The sequence below is a fragment of the Bufo gargarizans genome, chromosome 3 (assembly GCF_014858855.1).
Source record: "Bufo gargarizans isolate SCDJY-AF-19 chromosome 3, ASM1485885v1, whole genome shotgun sequence".
NCBI classification, from domain to species: domain Eukaryota; kingdom Metazoa; phylum Chordata; class Amphibia; order Anura; family Bufonidae; genus Bufo; species Bufo gargarizans.
The window spans coordinates 206,071,279-206,094,719 of NC_058082.1; the positions used below are offsets into that span (position 1 = coordinate 206,071,279).

The 23,441-nt window shown below is 47.0% G+C and overlaps 1 protein-coding gene across 1 annotated transcript in view; it reads left to right on the top strand.

Annotated features, from left to right (window-relative positions):
- EIF5B (eukaryotic translation initiation factor 5B) overlaps window positions 1–18,713 on the top strand; it is a 33,231-nt gene extending 14,518 nt beyond the window's left edge. Inside the window, exons 6-15 of the mRNA XM_044285725.1 lie at window positions 4,402–4,533; window positions 5,111–5,293; window positions 5,383–5,544; window positions 5,747–5,878; window positions 5,982–6,113; window positions 7,475–7,551; window positions 8,819–8,983; window positions 10,947–11,085; window positions 11,408–11,569; window positions 18,008–18,713. Of these exons, the coding sequence (XP_044141660.1) occupies window positions 4,402–4,533; window positions 5,111–5,293; window positions 5,383–5,544; window positions 5,747–5,878; window positions 5,982–6,113; window positions 7,475–7,551; window positions 8,819–8,983; window positions 10,947–11,085; window positions 11,408–11,569; window positions 18,008–18,115 (1,392 nt within the window). The 3' untranslated portion in view covers window positions 18,116–18,713. The remainder of the gene's footprint in view (window positions 1–4,401; window positions 4,534–5,110; window positions 5,294–5,382; window positions 5,545–5,746; window positions 5,879–5,981; window positions 6,114–7,474; window positions 7,552–8,818; window positions 8,984–10,946; window positions 11,086–11,407; window positions 11,570–18,007) is intronic.
- Window positions 18,714–23,441: the final 4,728 nt, after the last annotated feature.

Genomic DNA, 23,441 nt, shown 5'->3' on the forward strand with positions numbered 1-23,441 from the left:
CCCTGTGCTGATGCCAGTACAGGGAATGAACATGATGCCGACACTGCGCATGCGCTAGCTCGCGCATCGCGAGATTTCTGCGCTCCAGCTCTGTGACGTCAGTCAGCAAGGAGGAGATTCGGAGGACGCGGGGCGGTGCTGGGCTCCTTTCCGCTTGACTCATCTCCGGATACAGGACTCATATCAGGTCATCTCCATGGGCCTCCATTGTTCCAGTCGGTCATGATATTGTCCGCATCAGTAGTAGTGCGTACACCATTGCGCGTATATGGTCAGTACTTTCCCAGCGAGTCAAGTGCTTCACTGACTGTATTCTCTATCCACCACTTCTCCTCCTCTGGGAAAGTGGTTATGCTGGCACTCTGGTAGCAGCTACAGCATGTTCTCGAGTTTGTGGTCACTGCAGTGGGACATCCCCTCAGGTGGGGGCCCTACCCTGGCGCCAGCGTGGCAGTTGCTCCTGTTCAGCGCCGTTCCAGGTAGAGTTAGTTAAGGTTGCTCTACTTAAACTGGGGCAGTATGGTACGTGGCTTCTACGGATAGTCTCAGGCCTTTCCTCTCAGTTTTTGCTGTGGGAGCGTTATTGCGTTACCACTACATACTTGGGTTCTGTCTGTTCAGCTCTTTCGTCAGATGATGGACTCTTCTAGCACTAGGTTCTGTGGCCTTTGTGGGTGGCCCCCTCTTCTGCTGGGGTATGGGGCTAGCAATACAGTGTGACCCCCCCCTTGCCTGGTTTCATCCTTAGGCAGAGTTTTTTGCGCAGCCACTTAATCCTTGGCTACACTTAATCCTTGGCTACTTTTGTATAGTGCCAGTCTCAGATGGGAAATGGGCTTGGACTAGTCTATTCTTCCCTTGTCCTTTTTCCCTCTCTGGATCATGGTTCTGACACCCCGCATGCCTTGGTAGTTCCTATGTTACTACCTTCCCTCATCTGCATTGCACGGGGTATTCTTTTGGTGGCCTTCCATTCCAGACACGCTCCGGTCCCAACTGGTGGGCTGTGGCGCTCTCCACATCCCTCCTTCTATGTGGACTCTTTCCATGGGTGTGGGTGTGCTAACGACATCTACACGAAAGCTCCCCACCTTCTCTCCCGAGCAGGAGCTCCGGAAGCATACGACATGGATGCCCTACCATCTCCTTGGCAGGAGTTCTCCCTCCTTACGTGTTTCTTCTCTCCTACCGAAGGTTCTACGGAGGATCAGAGGAGGGTATTCCGACAAATCCTAGTCGCTCTGCATTGGCCCCGTTGCGCGTGGTACGCCGACCTCGTTCTCCTTCCATCCTGAGGTGGAGGAAGTTTTTTCGGCGGACATCATCTGCACTATAATTCAGGCCGGGACGCCTGCACCGCCCAGGATCTATTATAGGACCTGGGCTTCTATGAAAGGCGGGACATTCCCTCACTCCGTTTTTTCTCTCTCCACGGTCCTATCCTTTCTACAATCAGGGTTGGACCTTCGTTTAGCCCTTAGTTTTCTTGATGGCTCAGGTATTGGCACTTCTATCCTGGAGCAGCTTCCAGCGTCCTCTGGTTCCCCTGGTGCCCATGGCAACCTTCCTTCAGGGAGTGGCACATACGGTTCCTCCGTACCGTCCTTTACCGCCTTGGGATCTGAATATAGTTCTCTCACCGTTCCAGTCTTCTCCCTTTGAGCCCTTGGGGAGATATCTCTCTGGCTCCTGTCCTAGAAGGTGTTGTTTTTTATTGTGGCTCTCACATCCATCAGACGGGTGTTCGAGTTGGGGATGCTCTCTTGCAGAGAACCTTCCTGGGTCTTCGCAAGGGTAAGGCTACTTTCACACTAGCGTTCGGGGCTCCGCTTGTGAGTTCCGTTTGAAGGCTCTCACAAGCGGCCCCAAACGGATCCGTGCAGCCCTAATGCATTCTGAGTGGATGCGGATCCGCTCAGAATGCATCAGTTTGGCACCGTTTGGACACCCGAACGCAGCTTGCAGCGTTTTCGTGTCCGCCTGGCCGTGCGGAGCCAAACGGATCCGTCCAGACTTACAATGCAAGTCAATGGGGACGGATCCGTTTGACGTTGACACAATATGGTGCAATTTCAAACGGATCCGTCCCCCATTGACTTTCAATGTAAAAACAGGAGTCCCTATTAATATACCATCAGTTCGGAGTTTTCTCCGATCCGATGGTATATTTTAACTTGAAGCGGGACGCTTCATGTTAGAATATACTGAGAACTGTGTACATGACTGCCCCTCCTCCTGTAATTAACTTATTGGTGGCCAGTGCGGCCCCCCCTCCCTCCCCAGTATTAATTGTAGCCAGTGCGGCCCCCCTCCCTCTATATTCATCGGTGGCCAGTGCGGATTCCCAGTATTAAATATGACCAGTGCGGCCTCCCCCTCCCTCTGTATTTATTGGTGGCCAGTGCGGATTCCAAGTATTATGACCAGTGCTGCCTCTCCTCTCCCCCCCCCCCCCCCCCCCCTAATTAAAATCACCCCCCCCCCCCCCTCAATCATTGGTGGCAGCGGAGAGTACCGATCGGAGTCCCAGTTTAAATCGCTGGGGCTCCGATCGGTTACCATGGCAACCAAGACGCTATTGCAGTCTTGGCTGCCATGGTTACTTAGCAATAAATACAAGCATTATACTTACCTGAAGAGCTGCGATGTCTGACCGGCCGGGAGCTCCTCCTACTGGTAAGTGACAGGTCTGTGCTATAGGCAATGCGCCGCACAGACCTTTCACTTACCAGTAGGAGGAGCTCCCGGCCGGACACAGACATCGCAGCTCTTCAGGTAAGTATATTGCTTGTATTTATTGCCAAGTAACCATGGCAGCCAAGACTGCAATAGCGTCTTGGCTGCCATGGTAACCGATCGGAGCCCCAGCGATTTAAACTGGGACTCCGATGGGTACTCTCCGCTGCCACCAATTATGGGGGGGGGGGGGGGGGGGAGAGGAGAGGGGAGGCCGCACTGGTCACAATACTTGGAATCCGCAATGGCCGGCCACCAATGAATATAGAGGGAGGGGGGCCGCACTGGTCATATTTAATACTGGGGAGGGAGGGAGGGGGAGGCCGCACTGGTCATATTTAATACTGGGAATCCGCACTGGTTACAATTAATACTGGGGAGGGAGGGGGGGCCGCAGCAGGGGGCAGTCATGTACACAGTTCTCAGTATATTCTAACTTGAAGCGTCCCCATCACCATGGGAACGCTTCTGTGTTTATAATATACTGTCGGATCTGAGTTTTCCGAAGTGAAAAATCAGATCTGAAATAAACAGTTATGCAAACGGATCCGTTCTGAACGGATGCAAGCGTTTGCATTATAGGAGCGGATCCGTCTGTGCAGACACCAGACTGATCCGCTCCTAACGCAAGTGTGAAAGTAGCCTAAGGTGGTTCTCTGGCCCATTCCCTTTTTCTCCCGAAGGTGGTCTCTGTCTTCCACATCAGAGTAGAAATTCCTTCCTTCACTGTCCTTCTCCTTCACTCCCTAGGGAAGGGAGTTACGTCATTGACGTTAGGGCTCTGATCATTATTGGCAGCCTCCAGTCCCTTCCGGCGTACGGAACCCCTCTTTTTTTTGTCATCCGGAGTTTCCACTTAAAGGATTGGCGGCCTCCGAGGTGGCAATTGCACGAGGGATTCGGTCTGCAAATGCTGTACCTTCCGCACCGATGCGGGGTTCCGCCCTTAGGTGTCATGGCTCGCTCCATCGAGCGGTGGACGCTTCTTGGGCTCTGAGGCATCGCGCCGCGGCTACCGGTCCTCCTTACACACATTCACAAAGTTTTTCCAGGTGCATTCTTATGCATCGGCGGCCGCTGCTTAGTCCGCAAGGTCTTGCAGGCGGCAGTTTCTTAGCTACCAGCAGGGATGCTTGCTTCCATGGGTCTGTGTTTTTTTTTTCCCTCCCCGTGGACTGCTCTTGAACGTCCCATGGTTTCTGTGTCCCCCAATGAATATGGGCGAGAAAAGGAGATTTTTGTATAACTTACCAGTAAAATCTCTCTCGCTATTCATTGGAGGACACAGCACCCACCCAGTATTGTGGTTCGGCCACAGTATGGCAGTTGCTGGTTAGAACCCTGCTGGGTCTTTTGGCATGGTTGGCGTTTCATGTTTTTTCGTTGGTTTACTTGCTTCTCCTACTGCTTCTCACAAACTGAAGCTCTCTCTCCAGGCTGGAGGGGGGTATAGCTGCCAGGGGAGGAGCTAACAGCTTTATCTAGTGTCAACGCCTCCTAGAGGACATAGCTATACCACGGTTTCTGTGTCCCCCAATGAAGAGCGAGAAAGAGATTTTACTGGTAAGTTATACGAAAATCTCCTTTTTAGCTACGTTTATTCGGTTTCTAAATCGAATGTTGAGGATTTTGAAATATTTCACATCTTACGAATACTGCTGTCAGATTGATAGGTTGTATGACTGGAAGAAAAGTCCAGAGACTGATGTCTCTGCTACCTTAAAGAAACAAAAGAAGAACACAAAGGATGAATTTGAAGAGCGCACCAAGTCCATAATTGTGGAATTTGCACAACAGGTGAATAAAAAAATAAAAAATAATCCATGTATGCATTGTCCCTTTTCACATTAATTTTTCTAAGTTTTTAAATGACTCAATAGGCGGTCACTTACAGTATCACTTAACCTCTGGATAGGTCATCAGTATCTGATCGTGGGGGTCTGATACCCGGGACTCCCGCTGATCAGCTGTTTAAGAAGGGAGTGCCACGGCCTTCTCACAGCTTTTCCCTAGGCCAGTGACATCATGTGGCTTAGGAGAAGCTCAGCCCCATCCCAAGTTAATAGAGCTGAGAACGCTATCAAGCACAGCCGCTACATAATGTATAGTGTGAAAAGGCAGTGGTATTAACAGGAGTGTCACTACCTTCTCAAAACAGCTGATTGGCGGGGGTCCCGGATGTCGGACCCCCCACGTATCAGATATTGATGACCTAGACTGAGAATAGGTCATAAGTATAAAAATCCTGGAAAAATACTCTTAGATCACTACATTTTACAGTTGGAATCAATGAAATATGCTCCTGCTCAGTTTTCCTGTGTAATGAATTTAAACTTTTTTTTTTTTTTTGTTTTCATTTCTTGTTTTACTCAAGGGTCTGAATGCAGCATTATTTTTTGAAAATAAAGATCCCCGCACTTTTGTGTCTATGGTCCCAACCTCTGCTCATACTGGAGATGGCATGGGTAATCTAATCTCCCTCCTAGTTGATCTCACTCAGACCATGCTTAGTAAGAGACTGGCCCATTCAGAAGAGCTAAGAGCTCAAGTAATGGAGGTAAGTTAAGAAAAAAGTATATTTTGGCATAGTTTCTGATATATCATCTAATTTCTGTTCATACAAATGTAATGGTGTTACACCACTAGGTTAAAGCTCTTCCTGGCATGGGTACTACCATAGATGTCATCTTGATCAATGGTCGGCTTCGAGAGGGGGATACTGTTATTGTTCCCGGTGTAGAAGGTCCAATTGTCACACAGATCCGAGGACTTTTGCTTCCTCCTCCAATGAAAGAATTAAGAGTAAAGGTAAGTAAATATTTTTTTATTTTTTTTTCACATCAGTTGTGGTGCCAAGCCATAAGTAGATTTTAATCCGTACTATCTCCACTAGATTAATGTTATGTAAAGAAATGATTTTATGTGTTTAAAGTAGTAGCATGTCCATTCTGTGTTGATTAGAACCAAAATATGAATTGGGATGCTTGATGAGTTCTCACTTTTGTTTCAGAATCAGTATGAAAAGCACAGAGAGGTGCTTGCTGCTCAGGGAGTGAAGATTTTAGGCAAGGACCTGGAGAAAACTTTGGCAGGTTTGCCTATTTTGGTTGCCTATAAAGATGATGAAGTCCCAGTCCTGAGAGTAAGTTTTATGCTCAAATGTTCACTTTAACAATCTCCAGCTTTTAGATTGTTCTTAGTTTCTCAGCATAAATGTTAAACATTGTGACTGTGCTTTTTGTAAGGATGAGCTCATCCATGAGCTGAAGCAGACTCTGAATGCTATCAAGTTAGAAGAAAAGGGAGTTTATGTGCAAGCATCCACATTGGGCTCCTTGGAAGCACTGCTTGAATTCTTGAAAACCTCCGAAGTGCCAGTAAGTTTTCTTTATTTTTACCTAGTCTGTAATAACTATTGTGCAGACCAGTGAAACCCTTTCAGATATCCAGGTAATTGTATATGGGGTCCCCAGAGGCAGCTGTCCAACACATACATTACTCTTATTGATGACTATATTCTTGAATCTCAGGAGTAAGTCTTTGAAGGTCCCCACAGATTACATTTTGGGTTCCTTGGTTTATCTACAGTTTCAATATATTATGATAACACAGTGCAATGCCATGAGATAAGCAGTTAATACAGATTGGATTTCCATCCAAGTGACTGTCTCAATAAAACTTGCAAAAAGTGCAGTCAGTCTGTAGTAAATGCACTGTACATCTCTTCTAGACTTTAATGATTGCCATATAGACTTGATTGTACAATTGCATGCTCAGCTTTGTCCATAACTCCCATACAAATTAATGGAGAGCGCTTTGTCCCCGGATGCAGGACTGTGGAATAGGGTTAGAGGACCCCCATTCTGGCATTAGATGTGTATTCCTTCTCTGGCATCCTCCCCTACCAGACATTTAGGGCATATCTTGGGGATATCCCAAAATTAAAATGGAAAATGTCTATGATAGCAATAGCCCTTTAAGGTTATCTTGTAGATATGCCACAAATGTTTTATGCCTTTTTAGTAGGGCTTTAGCAGGCAGGGTTGTAGGATAAGGGGAGTCATTGCACAAAAAAACATGTCTACTTTCTTCCAAAGATCAGTGGCGCACCCATCCCATTGTGTCTGGTATTGCAGCTTGGCTTTTATTGAAGTGACTAGGACTGAGCTGCGATGCTACACACAACCCGGGGACGTGTCTTGAGGAGTTTTTTTGGGGGGAAAAAAACAGCTTTTTTTTTCCCTAATCTAGGGCAACTCCATTAATTAACCACATATCGATTTCTAATGCATTTTTGTGGGTTAATTTACCGAAAGCAAACTTTCTTATTCTTTTTTTTGCAGATTTGTTAAATGTTTTTTTTCCAGGCCTAAGATATTGATGACCTATCCATAGGATTGGTGGGGGAGACAACCAGCACCCCCACCAATCATTTGTGTTTCAGTGAGCAGTAACATCACAGTCCTGTACACGGTGTAGTGGCCATTGTTAGGTACTGCAGCTCAGCCGCTGTTCGTACTTCGTACACTGTTTAGTTCCAATAACCAAGGCTGCAGGTAATGGCTGATTAGTGGGGGTCTGGAGGGGTGTTTCCCCACTAATCTGATATTGATGATTGATTTAACATCTCTTGGTATACTCTTTTGTAGCTGGAAGTTTTAGTTTCAGCAGTGACCTACACACTATAAGTTGCTTGTTGTGATGGCTTGATATGCATATATTTTTTCCACCCATACAGTATGCTGGAATTAATATAGGACCTGTACATAGAAAAGATGTCATGAAGGCCTCTGTGATGCTGGAGCATGATCCTCAGTAAGTTATGTAGTAATACTGTATAGTTTATAGAATATGGCAGGTGGCACGTTATTCCAGTATTGTTTGGGAAGGGATGTTATAGGTAAAAAAAAATTCATTTTCATTAAAGGGGTTCTGCAGTTTGTTTAAACTGATGATCTATCCTCTGGATAGATCACCAGCATCTGGTCGGCGGGGGTCCGACCCCCGGGACCACTACCGATCAGCTGTTTGAAAAGGCAGCGGTGCTCCTCTGTTAACTTAAATGGAGCTTAGCCCCACCCAGGCCAGTTGATACTAGTTGTGACGTCACTGGGCCTGCGGTAAACAGTGAGAAGGCCGCGGCTCTCCTGGTGCGCCGCTGCCTTCTCAAACAGCTGGTCCCAGGGGTTGGACCCCCGCCGATCAGAGAATAGATCAGAAGTTTAAACAAATTGCAGAACCCCTTTAAGGCACATAAATAGTGTGCTAGAGGGGAACCTCAGACTTTAGATGCTCCTTTATTAGCCTGAGAGCAGAGACCCTAGTGGTCCAGGTTTAAATATAAGGTAGACATCTAGACATGGAGAGGGAGATTTATCAAACTGGTGTAAAGTAGAATTGGCTTAGTTGCCTATAGCAACCAATCAGATTTCACTTTTCATTTTGGACAGTTCCTTTGGAAAGTGAAAGGAGTAGTCTGGTTACTATGGGCAACTAAGCCAGTTCTACTTTACACTAGTTTGATAAATCTCCCCCGGAGTTTTTAAATGCACCAGATTTATCACATTGACTTGGTTTGTATAATTACTCTATGGACTGCCTGTCTACAAGTTTTTCTACTTTCTTTCAGATTTTCGCAACTACAGCTAAATTTTGGCACAATCTCACATTTTAGGCCATACCTCCTTTCTCATTAGGCCACACCCACTTGCCGAGCTTGGCAACAAAAACTGCTTAAAACACAAGATGCAACATTTTTGCACTAAAATGCAGCAAAACTGTAGACTGAATTGAGCTGCAAAGTCAATAGAATCTGGGACTTTGAAGGATGAGACTCGTCTGTGCATTACTGTGATAGCCCATTCATTTCGGTGCATGCGTTGTCATGCTTCCTTTCCCATATACAGCAGGCTGCCAGCATTCAGTTATTCATATAATGGAGACATTTTGTTTTATGGCTTTAGATGGTAGTCCTCAGAAAAACTATTACAGATGTAATTTGGAGTCTCGGTGGGGCATTATACTTTTAATTGTACAAAGATATATTTAAAATTCATTTTTTTTTTTTCTCCTCCCTTCTCAGGTATGCTGTTATTTTAGCCTTTGATGTAAGAATTGAAAGAGAAGCTCAAGAAATGGCTGATAGTTTGGGTGTACGTGTTTTTAGTGCTGAAATCATCTACCACTTGTTTGATGCCTTCACCAAATATAGACAGGATTACAAGAAACAGAAGCAAGAAGAGTTCAAGTAAGTAATCTGTGTTTAGACTGCAGCCTTCATCTTGACTGTGCTCTTAAAGTGGTATTCTGGTTATTTCAAGTTATACCCTATTCGCAGGATAGCGGTTAGATCAGTGGAAGCCTGACCACTGGGACCTCCACTGATGATAAGAATAGGAGCCCCATACACCATGGGGACCCCCAAAATGTATAGAGCGTCAGGTTGCGCATGAACACTTTCACTCCATTCATCTCTATTGGGACTGCTGGAGATAGCGGAGTACAAGCACTTTGCTATTTCCAGCAGTCATAGAGATGGAGTGCACATGCTTGACCTGCCGCGCCATTCATTTCAGGGGTCCCCGCATGATTGGTGGGTTTGTCAGTGGCCAGACCCCCATCAATCTAATAGTAAGCGTCTATCCTGTGGGTAAAAGGATCATTCTTTTTTTTCTAGCAGTTTTTTCTTGCATCTGAAAACTGCATGCAGTTTTACAGTGACTTCTTGCAGTTTTTGGCTGCACTGTTTTTCCAAAAGCGGTTCTCAGGTGTATCAGATGAATAATACCCTTCTACTAAAATAACATATTTAAGTTTGCGTTACTATTAAGGGCTCAGTGGTAATTAGTCTTTTTTCTGGATTGACACCCGTTTTAGATAAAATGACTTATTAATTTAACAAGTGGATACATGTCTGATTAAAAGCATAGAGTAAATATTCTGACCAACGAACACCATTTCAAATGAATTTACTCTGCAATAAATCCTTGGCTAGAAAAACCTGATAGGAACCAGTCATGTTGCAGCAGCAAAAGATTCAATGTAACTTGTAATTTTTTTTAAATCTGCTTGTTCCTGATTTAGGAGTCTGGTAGGTGGTCCTATCAGTGTTTGACAGCTCTCTGTCTATCTCTGTATGCTGTCACTCATTGATAGGACCACCCACTGGACACCTTAACATAGAACTATCAGAGGTTTAATTCAATAAATTACATTTTAAAGAGAATCTATTCCCACTAAACGACATATCTTCCTGCTTTATGACTTGATGCCTGCAGATTGGAAATCATTTTGTAGTGACTGGTTCCCTTTAAAGTGGATCTGTCACCTTTTCAGGTGCATTCACATGCAGCAGATTTGTTGTAACTGTAAATAACTCCACACATTTGAGTTGTTTCTGAAGCAACATGGGATTCTGCAACCTGTGTGAAGTTGGCACCCCATGTTCCTAAATGTCAAAAAGAAATACACTATTCGTTTGTGCCGCAAAAATGAACGTTTGCGCCGCTTTGGTTTCCGAGATATTGCGCGTTTGATTTGATGAAAGCCCACCTACTTTCCACCCCATGTTTTTAACCCTGACCCCCCCACAACTTTTTTGGGGGCGCAAGTGTGTGTGTATGTATATGTGTATATATATATATATATATATATATATATATATATATATATATATATATATATATATATATATATATATTATAAATAATATATTTTATTTATTTTTTCTGCGTATGCTGACTGTAGCCGTCACTCGTAGCATCCGGCCACTGTGATCAGCGGTGGGGTGTGCGATGCGCTAACAGTGGCCGGATGCTAAGAGTGACGGCCACAGTCAGCGTACGCAGAAAAAAATTTAAATGCTTGCGCCCCAAAAAAAAGTTGGGGGGGAGGGGGGCAAGCTGCAGCACATCTGGGGGGGGGGGGGGGGGGGGTCTAGGGTCAGGGTTAAAAACATGGGGTGGAAAGTGGGCGGGGTTTCAGCAAATAAAGTGCGCAATATCTCGGAAACCAAAGCGGCGCAAACATTCATTTTTGCGGCACAAACGAATGGTGTATTTCTTTTTTAAATGTAAAAACATGGGGTGGAAAGTAGGCGGGGTTTCAGCAAATCAAGTGTTTTTTTTTTTTGTTTGTTTTTTGTAAACCTTGATTTCCCATTTTATCTATTGTCTAAATCCAATGCTGCTGTCTTTTTTACCTTTTTACAGACATATTGCAGTATTCCCATGTAAAATAAGAATTCTTCCTCAGTTTATCTTTAATTCTCGTGATCCTATTGTCATGGGAGTGATTGTGGAAGCTGGTCAGCTTAAACAGGGGACACTCATGTGCGTACCAAGTAAGAATGTAAGTAAACATTTTGGTCATTCACGTTAGATTTTTTGTCCAAGATCTGTTGGTTTTTATACTACCCTGAAACTGCTTATTTCTACTTCTCCAATACACTACAACTGGTTACCTGATTCCTAGCTGAGTATATACCCTAAAAATTAGGGACTTTTGCAGTGTGTGGTTGCAATTTATTTTTTTAAATAAGGTTAAATACCCAGTAAAAATGCACAGTTCCAGTTGGCTTGGACAAACATCCATTGTGTATGCAAGCACTTCCTTAGCAAAGTTCATGTATTTTAGTAGATTCTTTATTAAAAGTAAACTTTGTCCTTTTTAGTTTGTAGATATTGGGATAGTGACCAGCATTGAGATCAACCACAAGACTGTAGATACGGCAAAAAAGGGCCAAGAGGTCTGTGTGAAGATAGAACCTATCCCTGGGGAGTCTCCAAAGATGTTTGGAAGACATTTTGAGGCTACGGATTACCTTGTTAGCAAGGTAAGTGATAAAACATATTGCAGTAATTTCTAAAATGTAGTTCTGTACTGGGTTCTTGGGGTAAAGGCGGTACTGAAATGACCTTTTTAGATACTTCAGGATGGGAAGTTCAGTATCGGAGATATTGGTCATCTCCCAGACCTCCCATGTTCCGCCTTCCAATGCCATTTTATTGTAATTTGAAATGCCCAAACTGTGCTTTTCGCCAATCATCTGAAGGCTGTGTGTCACTCGCTGTGTTTTCTCTGTTAAAACGAGATTTTTGTATAACTTACCAGTAAAATCTCTTTCTCGCTCTTTCCTTGGGGGACACAGAAGACCTTGGTATAGCTCATCTCCATAGGAGGCGTGACACTAAGTGAAAGCTGTTAAGCCCCTCCTCCATCAGCTATAACCTCAGCCTGGAAAGAGAGACTGCCAGTTGCGTGTCCAAGTAGTGAGAAAAGGCAAAGTCCAACAAGTGGAAACAACAAGCCAACTACCCAACGGGTAAACAAAACTCGGAAACCGTGCAGAAAAAAACCAATGAATGGGTGGGTGCTGTGTCCCCCAAGGAAAGAGCGAGAAAGAGATTTTACTGGTAAGTTATACAAAAATCTCGTTTTCTCGCCCAATTTCCTTGGGGGACACAGAAGACCTTGGGACGTTCAAAAGCAGTCCAAGAGGGGAGGGACCACAGCACCAAGGCGAAGCACCCGAAGGCAGCAAGGAAATGCCGCCAGCAAAACCAGGCGGCCCAAGGCAGCAGCCGCCGAAGCCAGAGTACGCACTCTGGAGAACCTGGTAAGGAGTGCAAGGAAGACCGTGGCCACCCTGCTCAATGGCATGGCCGAAGCCCAATGCCTCCGGCCGCGGAGGCACCAACCGCTCTGGTGAAATGAACGGTGACACCAAAAACAAACCCCTGACTTGATGCAGCAACCTCAGCAACAGCCATTTGGTTAAAGCGGAGGAAAGCACCCAGGAGCCGTCAACCTTAGCGCGGACCTCCCGGAACACAAGAGACCGAGCGTCGACAAGAGTCGGAGAAGTCCAAGCAAAAAAAAAACGCAGACACTGCAAGTAACAGAGTCCCAGTCGCAGGACCAGGCCAGACTGGAGAAGACAGAATCATGGGAAGAGAAAGGCCGAGTGGGGGAATGCCCAGCTTCCTAAAGAACCCCAGGTAAGATCCGAAATCAGACAACAGAACCTGGACGAAGCACGGCCGGGAGCGAACACTAGCGTGCTCGCTGGACTCGTCTGGGCAGGCGGGAGGAAACCCAATGCGAGCAGGCGCAGATCAGTGGCACGGGCAAAAAGGTTGGTAAAACTGGTCCCGTCGGCCCCCGAGCAACGCCGTCCCGTATCCACACGGAGTGGGGGAGCAGAAGGACAAACGGAAGGAACCGAAAGCGACCCGGCCAGCATCCAACAGACGCCAGGACAAGGCAGGCTAAAGTCCCTGTCATTATACACCACAGGAAGGTGTTCTACAGTCCCGGAGTGGGGACTTGAAGGGTAATCTTGACAGAAGAAGTAGTCCCGCCAGGTTACCGAGAAGGTAAGTCCAAGCAGGACCATTGCCCAGAATGGAAAAAATAATCTGCACCCAGCGGGAGGACAGAATGCAGCAACCCGGTAAACAGGCACACAGCTAGTACCGCCAGTGTGAACAATGGAGACAGTATGAGGCCATAAGGAACACCGGAACCATCCATATGAACAACCATGTTCTCCCCAGAGGGGAGGGCAGCGAAGGAACAGCCCCTGAAGCCTGGCCGGGGCAGAAGCCACATCGGAGTAAAACTGTCCCAGCGGAAGCCAAAACAGAGCAGTCGAGAAAAAACAGTAGAGAAGACGGATGACGCCCTCCAACCGAAAGGAGGAGTGGGCAACAGGGAAGCCATAGGACCGCTCAAAAGCAGAACTCCGCTACTCCGAGATGTCCGGCTCACCAATTCGCAGAAGGCGAATACCCTAATGAACCGAAAGTGGAGGTCCCTGGGACCTGGGTAATCGAGCACCCAAGAGAAGTTGGGCGACCTGCTCGAAAAGAGCGGCTAGAACCCGGTAGCAAAACAAACTGAAGCACGGAGGGTGCAACAGGAAGAACTCATACCAAAACGCATCCAAGAGGAGGAATGGCAATAGGCGAGGGAACCGCAATCCCGCCAGAGCCAACGTAGACTTCGAGGGACGCTGGAGAAAGCACTCTCGACCATGTGACCGCTTGCGCTGGGAAGCAATGCCACAGGGGAACTAATGGGTACGCATCTAGGAACCACGAACACTCCCCAGGCGGAAGGGCCAACGAACATGGTGGACACCGTCACAACGGAAACACAATATACCCTCCGAACAGAGAATGGATACCACCCAGCTCGCTGCAGTAGAGAGCAAATAGAGCCCGACCAGGTCAGGTGAACAGAAAGATCTCTTCAGAGAAGAGTGCCAGGCTGGCGGCAATCATCGTATCCCAAGAGAAAAACGGTATGTCGCAGGAAGAATGGAGGCATACGTACAAGCAGCCCCGTAAGCAGTGAGAAAGCCAACCCACCTACGGAGGGAGAAGGCATACACGGCCCAACAACGCACAGAGTGCACAAGAGCGTCCGCCCACTGCAAAATAGTCACTCAGCGAAGAGGGCCAGCCACAGAGTCCCACAGAATCCACGGAAGTGCAAAGTGCAACCGGAAGGGGGGGATATACACAAGACTAGTATGGCATGCGATGGAACGCAAGCAGTCCGCCCAGAAGAGAGGGAAATGTACTTGGTAAAAATTGCAGACAGCAAGCGTGCAAAGCCCGCCCCACAAGGGGGTGACGCCCAAGACCAGTACCTACTTCAGAGAAGTAGGACATACCATATCCCGCCCAGAAGAGGGCCATGCACATGGCCACACAGCATCCAGCAGGACGTCCACCTAGTGAAATGGGGACATGCACAGGGTTATCCTAGCATTAAGTGAGTGCAATAATCCACCAAACACCGAATTTCGTGAGAGTACAACTACTCCGCCAATGAATGGGGACAAGTACAGGTCCAGCACAGCATATACAAGGACAGTTGTGAGTCCTGTGAGCATACAAAATTCCACCCATGGAATGAGGGGTGGTCACGCACAAGGCCAGCACCGTATCCAATGGGAGTGCAAGTACTCCACCCATCTTAGAGGCCAGCAACAATCTGGTGAGAGTGCAGTATGCTGCCCAGAAGGGGGAGCCATGCCCATGGCCAGTATTGCAACCAGGGAGAATGCGAGCACCCCGCCATGGATGGGGGTCATGCACCTGGCCAGCAGCATACTGGCGAGAGAACAAACACAGCCAGTGAGAGTGTGTGTATGTTGCCTGAGGAAAGGAGACCTGCCCATGGCCGTCAGCGAATCCAGTAAGAGCGCCGTACACCGCCCACGGAAGGGGGAACATGTATATGGCCGGCAGCAGATTCAGTGAGTAGCAAGCACCCCACCATGGAAGGGGGTCATGCACACGGCCAGCAACTTACCGGCGAGAGAACGACTCCAGTCAGTGAGGGTGTATGCATGGCGCCTGAGGGAAGAAGGCATGCCCAAGGCCGGCGGCGAATCCAATGAGAATGCAGCATACCGCCTATGGAAGGGGGTTATGCACATGGCCGGCAGCAAATCCAGTGAGAGTGCAGAATTTCGCCTACGGAAAGTGCTTTCTGGCCGGCAACGAATCCAGTGTGAGTGCAGCTTTTCCCTATGGAAGGAGGCCGTGCACATGCCCAGCACCATAATCGATGAAGTGCAGTATTCCGCCTATGGAAGGGGGTCATGCACAAGACCGGCAGCGAATCCAGTGAACGCAGCATTCCGCCTATGGAAGGGGGTCATGCACATGGCCGGCAACAAATCCAGTGAGTGCAGCATTCCGCCTATGGAAGGGGGTCATGCACATGGCCGGCATCAAATCCAGAGTGTGCAGCGTTTCGCCTATGGAAGGGGATCACGCACATGGCCGGCAGCGAATCCAGTGAAAATGCAGCGTTCCCCTATGGGAGGGGGTCGTGCACCAGACCAGCACCGTATCTGGCGAGAGTGCAGATTCCATCTATGGAAGGCGGACATGCACAAGACCGGCAACGAATCCAGTGAGTGCAGCATTCCGCCTATGGAAGGGGGTTGTGCACATGGCCTGCAGCGAATCCAGTGAGTGCAGCGTTCTTGTGCACATGGCCAGCACCGTATTCGGTGAGATTGCAGTATTCCACCTAAGCAGGGGGTCATGCACCAGGCAAGCCCGCAGCCCGAGAGAGTGCAGTATCCCAAGAAGGGAAACATGCACCAGCCGGGGAGTGCGACACCATGCCGCTTATGGAAGGAGCATGCATACAGCAGCACTACTGAGATAAGGCTGCAGCGTCTCATGCACATGGCCGCGCACCAGAAATCCGTTAGTTATCCATTTTAATTTAATTCTAAATAAAACAGCCTCTCTGAGGCAGAAAGAGGGGCCACCATACAGGTGCCCAGCATCTTAGAGAAGTAGGGAAAAAAACGGGGGGGGCGCAGCCATACAGGCCCATCGGGAGCCGCCGGTACCCGAAGGGTTAACAGACATCCGACCTGGGGAAGGAGGCGGCGCCGATCCCCTGGGGGCGGGGAACCTCCAGGCGGGAAGAATTTGCGCCTGGAGAAGTTCCCGCCCCCTCCAACAGAGGCCGGAAGTTTGCGGCCTAGTAGGCCGTGAAGCCGGGGCCTAAATTTTTTGCGGCACCCGGCTGACCGGGGCCGCACAGGAAACCGGAGTGGACTGCCTGTGCATACCGGCCGCGGAAGCCACCCCGCGGACCGGAGAGTCAGGGAGCCCGGGTGGAACGACGGAATGCGGCCCAGTAGGCCCGAAGCCTGGGCCAAAATTTGCGGCGCCCGGCCGACCGAATTCGTCGACGGCCGGCCGGAACGGTGGAGCAACGTGCTCAAGCCAAACGCCGGCCGCGGGAGTCTACCCCGCAGGCCAGAACAGTCGGGGGCCGAAGGAGCGCCGGAGGTGCGGCCCAGCAGGCCGGGAAGGAGCACTGCAGGTGCGGCCCAGCAGGACGGGAAGGAGCGCCGGAGGTGCGGCCCAGCAGGAAGCCTGCAAAATTTACCGCACCGCCGTCAGGAACGGGCCCCCGGCCCAGAGCAGCGCATCGGTAAGGGGAGGGGGGGACCCTGACACCGGGTGCCTGTGCAGATGAGAGTACAGCGTTCCCAGGAGGGACGCTGATAGGTGAAGGGAGGCGATGTGGCTGCCTATTTGCAGCATTCTGCAGCTAGCGTGGGGGCTGCAATGTCCCATGAAGGCCAGGAAGGGAGGAGAGGGAGCAGGGAGTAGAATGTCGCCCTGCAGCACCCCAGGGGCCAGCCTAGGTTCAGTAGTGACAGAAGGGTCCAGAGGCCCAGTATGGGGCCCAGGCACGCAGGAGACCATTGGGTGGGGGGTGGGGGACGTAGGGCTGGAGAAGCCACTCTCTTACCACAGCCGTCTTCACCCTCGGTCCATTCCAGCAGGGTCGCCCCTTCAGCTACTGGCACCGTAGTGGCAGGACGCTGGAAGAGGGACTTGGCGTGTGGGCGACCCTTGCGCTGGCGGGATGTAGGGGAGCTGGGCTGCCCTGATCCACCTTGCCTTCTGTGGGGGAGGCAGCAGAGCGGGTGACCGGCACTGGCGCAGCTCAACCCCGGGAGAAACAGAGAGGTCTAGTGTGTCTCTGTTGTCCCTGATGATCTGGAACAAAAAGAAAAGAAAAAAGTAAAAATCAAAATTTAAACAAGGAGAAAACAGCCCTGCAGTAGCAGGGAGTGTCTTGCCTCCTTGGACACTAAGCAAAAACTGGCAGTCTCTCTCTCCAGGCTGAGGGTATAGCTGATGGAGGAGGGGCTTAACAGCTTTCACTTAGTGTCACGCCTCCTATGGAGATGAGCTATACCAAGGTCTTCTGTGTCCCCCAAGGAAATTGGGCGAGAAATAGTGTTTTTCCCTATATAATGGAACCCACGAGGACACATAATCCAATTAACTACAAAATCAGAACAAGTGATAGACTACCTGATCTCATATTTCAGTGGAAGCAAGTTAATATATTTATTCCCAATCAACTGGCTACAAAATGAGCATAACCCACAATTACCATTTGGTAATGTATGTTCTAGCCATGTACTCCGATCTGAACTGCATTGACTGCAGTTTTGACGGTTGATCTGAAGTTGCACCGGCCTTTCTTTGCCAGCACCAATCTCTAGTTTTGTATACTGTCTCCTTTTATACTTGGATCAGCTGACAAATCAGTTGAGAGAACCATCTGCTGAGGGCAAGAAGCCCTGTTCTATAAGATGACTGTCCTACAATAGCCTGCCTTGTACTTGACATTGCTTTACCTTGTGCATCACATAAAGTTGGTCTTTGTTGTGTTCTCTTACTAATCTCCTGCATTGCTCCTATTTCAGATCACCCGGCAGTCGATTGATGCTTTAAAGAATTGGTTTAGAGATGAGATGCAGAAAACAGACTGGCAACTCATAGTAGAATTGAAAAAGGTGTTTGAGATAATTTAAAGCTTTCTTTCAATTGTTGGAACTCCTAAGACCAGAGGAATTATAACTTGTAAAGAGATGACGCGATGCAAGGGGCGAAACCGAGAATACTGAACCTGTGGTTTAGAAGAAGAAAATAAGAGTAGTTTAAATTTTTTTTCCATGAGAAACCAAGAAATTTTACACTGGTTTGACAGTGCTCAATTTTACACATCCCCACAGTTCCGGCGTGCCTGCCCATCTGACCACACCAATCACTCACTGGCTTCTGTTTTAAAAGGAATCAATGGTCGCAATGTTTTAGTACAGGTTTTCTCTGTTTTTTACTTGTAAAATTGGCACTGCAGCCTCTAAACTTGGATCTTTTGATGTAGAAACAATGAATTAAGTCATTATTTATGCATATTGCCTGCCCCAGCACTGTGCTTTTTCCATTGTTCTCTTGATTTGTGCCTACATTTTTAAAGGTCAGCAGGAAAGCTACTCTATCTGCTTCATGTTAAATGGTGATGTAAAATGTACTGTGGGCAGCATTTCAGTGCTTGTACAGTTCCTGCCAACACTTCTGACTGTATTCATTACACACAGAGCCAGAAATAAAGTATATGGGCAATACTAATAGTCTGTCATTTTATATATATTGCGTGCCTTACTGCCTTTTACTTCTTGACAGGTAATATGGTTTATGGAGGGCCCACATAGGACAAAGATGTCTTCATATAGGCAGTAGTTGTGATTTGCTATTGAAATGGACTTTTCTTGTTTCCAAAGAGAAGATTCTGTTAACTCTTTCCTAACCAGAATACCAGTGTTTAAAGGGAATGTGTCATCAGAAAATAACCTAGTGTTTAAGTCGTGTTTTTGTTTAACACTTTTAATTTTAATGTCAATATTTTTCAACAAAAAACTTAAAATCCTGTAGTTTCCCACTGGCCTAATAGGCACCACTTCTTGGTGTGTATAGATTTTACTGCAGTTACCTGCTTAGGGTACTTTCACACTTGCAGCAGGACTGATCCGACAGGCTCTTCACCCTGTTGGATCCGTCCTTCCGCTATTTTGCCGTGCTGCCGCTCCATCCCCATTGACTATAATGGGGACGGGCGGCGCAGTTCGCGGTCAGTGGCCACCGGACTAAAAAGTCAGACATGCAGGACTTTTAGTCCGGCAGCCTTTCGCCGTTCACTGCCGTACTGCGCCGCCCCGTCCCCATTATAGTCAATGGGGACGGAGCCGACAGGGTGAACAGCCTGTCGGGTCTGTCCTGCCGTAAGTGTGAAAGTACCCTTATGTCCTCTATATACAGAGATGATACAGGCAAAATAAAAATAAGACAGGATCCACCATGCACAATAGGTGACTGTCAAATCTGCACAGGTCACAGAGGATGCCTGGAAACCTCTCCCATAGAAGTCAATTAGGTCCCCTCCAGACTATGAGGCTGCCATAAAGTTTTTTCTAAATGCTTTTAACCCCTTAAGGACCGGGCTCATTTTCACCTTCAGCACCAGGCCATTTTTTGCAAATCTGACCAGTGTCACTTTATGTGGTGATAACTTTAAAACTCTTTGGGCCAGATTTATCATTAGCTCAGGTCAGAATAATGGAGTGAAAAAGTCCCAAACGCTAAAACTGCACACAAATGTGCGACTTTTTTCTGCTCTGCACTATGCTCTCCAGTTTTCTGAAAGTGGGCGTGTTTTCTTATGTAAATGAATCTCTAGACAGATTTACTATTGGGACTATTTAAAAAGTCGCAATTTCACTCCAGTGAGGACCATGCTTATCTTATGAGACTTTAATAGAACATGCGATTATTTTTTTTTCATAAAAACGTGCAACTTTTTCGTAAAGATGTGCGACTTTTGTAAAGCTGCTTACTGACGGATAAATTGCTACCGTTAAACCACAATTATTACAGTCTTAAAGGGCCGATCATAAATCTGACTTGGCTAAAACTGACTTTAGCCATATGTTAAAGTGGAGTGAGCTGTCAGAGTAATGATAAATCTGGCCCTTTGACTTATCCAGGCCATTCTGAAAAGTAAATCTTGAAATTTCTCAAACTTTAAAAAACCAACTTTTTAAGGACCAGTTCAGGTCTGAAGTCACTTTGTGAAGCTTACATGATAGAAACCACCCAAAAATGACCCCATTCTAGAAACTACACCCCTCAAGGTATTCGAAACTGATTATTTTACAAACGTAGTTAACCCTTTAGGTGTTCGACAAGAGTTATTGCCAAATAGAGATGACATTTCAGAATTTCAGTTTTTTGGCAAATTTTCCATTTTAATCCATTTTTTCCAGTAACAAAGCAAGGGTTAACAGCCAAACAAAACTCAATATTTATGGCTCTGATTCTGTAGTTTATAGAAACACCCCATATGTGGTCGTAAACCGCTGTACGGGCACATGGTAGGACGCAGAAGGAAAGGAATGCCATACGTTTTTTGGAAGGCAAATATTGCTGGACTGTTTTTTTGACACCATGTCCCATTTAAAGCCCCCCTAGAGTAGAAACTCCAAAAAAAGTGACCCCATCTAAGAAACTACACCCCTCAAAGTATTCAAAACTGATTTTACAAACATCGTTAACCCTTAAGGTGTTCCACAAGAGTTATTGCCAAATAGAGATGAAATGTCAGAATTTCAATTTTTTGCCAAATTTTCAATTTTACAATTTTTTTTTCCAGTTACAAAGCAAGGGTTAACAGCCAAACAAAACTCATTATTTATGGCCCTGATTCTGTAGTTTACGCCATGGCGCACCGCCCGCAACCCTGGCTGTGTGTAACAGCTGGGCACTCAGCGCTGTCACCATGTGTGACAGTTTAATGCCATGACTAGTATACTCGTCATGGAGCGCTAAGTAGCAGTGCTCCATGACAAGTATACTCGTCATAGGTCCTTAACGTGTTAAGAACAACTCAGGCAAGATGGCCGCCCTCATAATCATGTTTAGAGAATAGAAAAAAGGATGTGTGTTGCCATCTGGTTTTAACGAGCAGATAACGTTTTTGGTGACACGTTTCCTTTAAAAGGGACCTAGCTGGAAGTCTGTGGGAGTTTCTACCTATTAATGAATTGAAGATAGATGATGGGCATATTTCGACTAGGAACAGTTAGGACTCAACCTTTATCCCCTTTTGCATCCAAACCACAGGGTTACTGCCACATGACTGAAGCCTGACTGCTCTGTGGCAGTATTCTATCAAAGGGGTATTCCACTTGTGAGGTTATCCTCTGTTAGATATTTGGGGGTCCTGCCACTGGGACTGGTCATGAGAATGGAGACCCTGTAACCCTCAGGGCCCTCCAAAAGGTCAAGGATGTGCACTGCCACTTTTTTAATCTATTTGGGAGTTCTGGAGACAGCAGAGTATAGCACTCAGCTATTCCTGAAACTCCCATTAAGGCTCCATTCACACATCCGCAATTTCATTCCGCATTTTGCGGACCCATTTATTTCTATGGGGCCGCACGATGTGCAGCCCGGATCCGGAAATGCGGACCCGCACTTCCGGGTCCGCAATTTCGATTCCCCCAGAAAATAGAACATGTCCTATTCTTTTCTGCAATAGCGGACAAGAATAGGCATGTTCTATTAAGTGCCGGCAATGTGCGGTCCGCAAAATGCACATTGCCGGTGTCCGTGTTATGCGAATCCGCAAAACACTTACGGACGTGTGAATGGAGCAGCAGTACTCATGCCTGGCCTGCCACTTTGTTCAGTTTGGGGCAAGGATACAATGTCTGATTTCTTATCTGTTTGGGTCCCAGCGATATTGGACCCCTAATGTGTGGAATATACCTTACTAGAAACAGTTTATTCAGTGTTTAAAGGGAACCTGTCACCGGGATTTTAGGTATAGAGCTGAGGACATGGATTGCTAGATCGCTGCTAGCACATCCACAATACCCAGTCCCCATAGCTCTGTGTGCTTTTATTGTGTAAAACAAAATAAACAATTTGATACATATGCAAATTAACCTGAGATGAGTCAGAGCTTGAAAATATGACTCTTCTCTGGTAACACAAGCAAGATATGATTATTATGTTAATTTGCATATGGATCAAATAGTTTTTTTTAACACAATAAAAGCACACAGAGCTATGGGGACTGGGTATTGCGGATGTGCTAGTGGCCATCTACCAACCTATGTCCTCAGCTCTATACCCAAAATCCCGGTGACAGGTTCCCTTTAACACTTTCCTCTAACTCTTTTGCAGGATGTTTAAACCCCAGTCTTCCACCCTATATGTATAGTGGTCATCCTTAACCTGTTGGGGACACAGGGCGTGCGGTAGTGCTGGGGGGTGTTGGCAGGCGCGCGATCATCCACCCGCCCCCTCTCAGGATGGCCGAGCGGTTTTAGCAGAGTGTCAGCACATTGCTGACACTCTGCTTGAACCGGCTGACATCTGTGCTGGCACAGATGTCAGCCGTTTAACCCCTTCCATGCCGCGGTCCATAAGGACCGCTGTATGGAAGATGTTAACAGGGAGGGAGCTCCCTCCCTCTCCCATCGGGGTGCTGCTGTGCCTTTTCAGCCCCCGATTCTTGACAGGATCACAGAGGGGGCCCCCCTCCCCATCACCCGCTGCTCTGTTGTGGCAGCGAGTGATGGTTACCATGGCAACCTGACACCTTCACAGGCTTCCTGCTGTCCATGGTGCTGATCAGACTTCTGCTAAAGGAAGAAGTCTGATCAGACTTTGTAAAGTGAAAATACAGTACACTGTATAGTGTACTGTATTATACAGAAATCAGACCCACTGGATCTTCAAGAACCAAGTGGGTCTGGGTAAAAAAAAAACACACACATTTATCACTGAATAAAAAAAAATCCCTACACGTTTGATATCACCGCGTCCGTAACGACCTGATCTATAAAACGGTCATGTTACTTTCCCCGCACGGTGAACGCCATAAAAAATAAAAACTATGATGAAATTTTGCCCACCTTACTTCCCAAAAAAAGGTAATAAAAGTGATCAAAAAATTTGTATGTATGCCAGAATAGTACCAGTCACCTCACCCCGCAAAAAATGAGCCCCTACATGAGACAATGGCCCAAAAAATAAAAGAACTATGGCTCTCGGACTAAAACGTTTTTATTTAAAAAGAAAATACCACATGACCTAAACGCTGAGGTGAACACCGTAAAAAATAAACTGTCAAAAAAGCAAATTTTTGTCACCTTACATCACAAAAAGTGTAATAGCAAGCGATCAAAAAGTCGTATGCTCCCCAAAATAGTGCCAATCTAACAGTCATAATAAAGAATACTCTGGGTCAGGAAGTCGGTAGTCGTGGCCCAGTGTATAATGACTCGGAGGTGT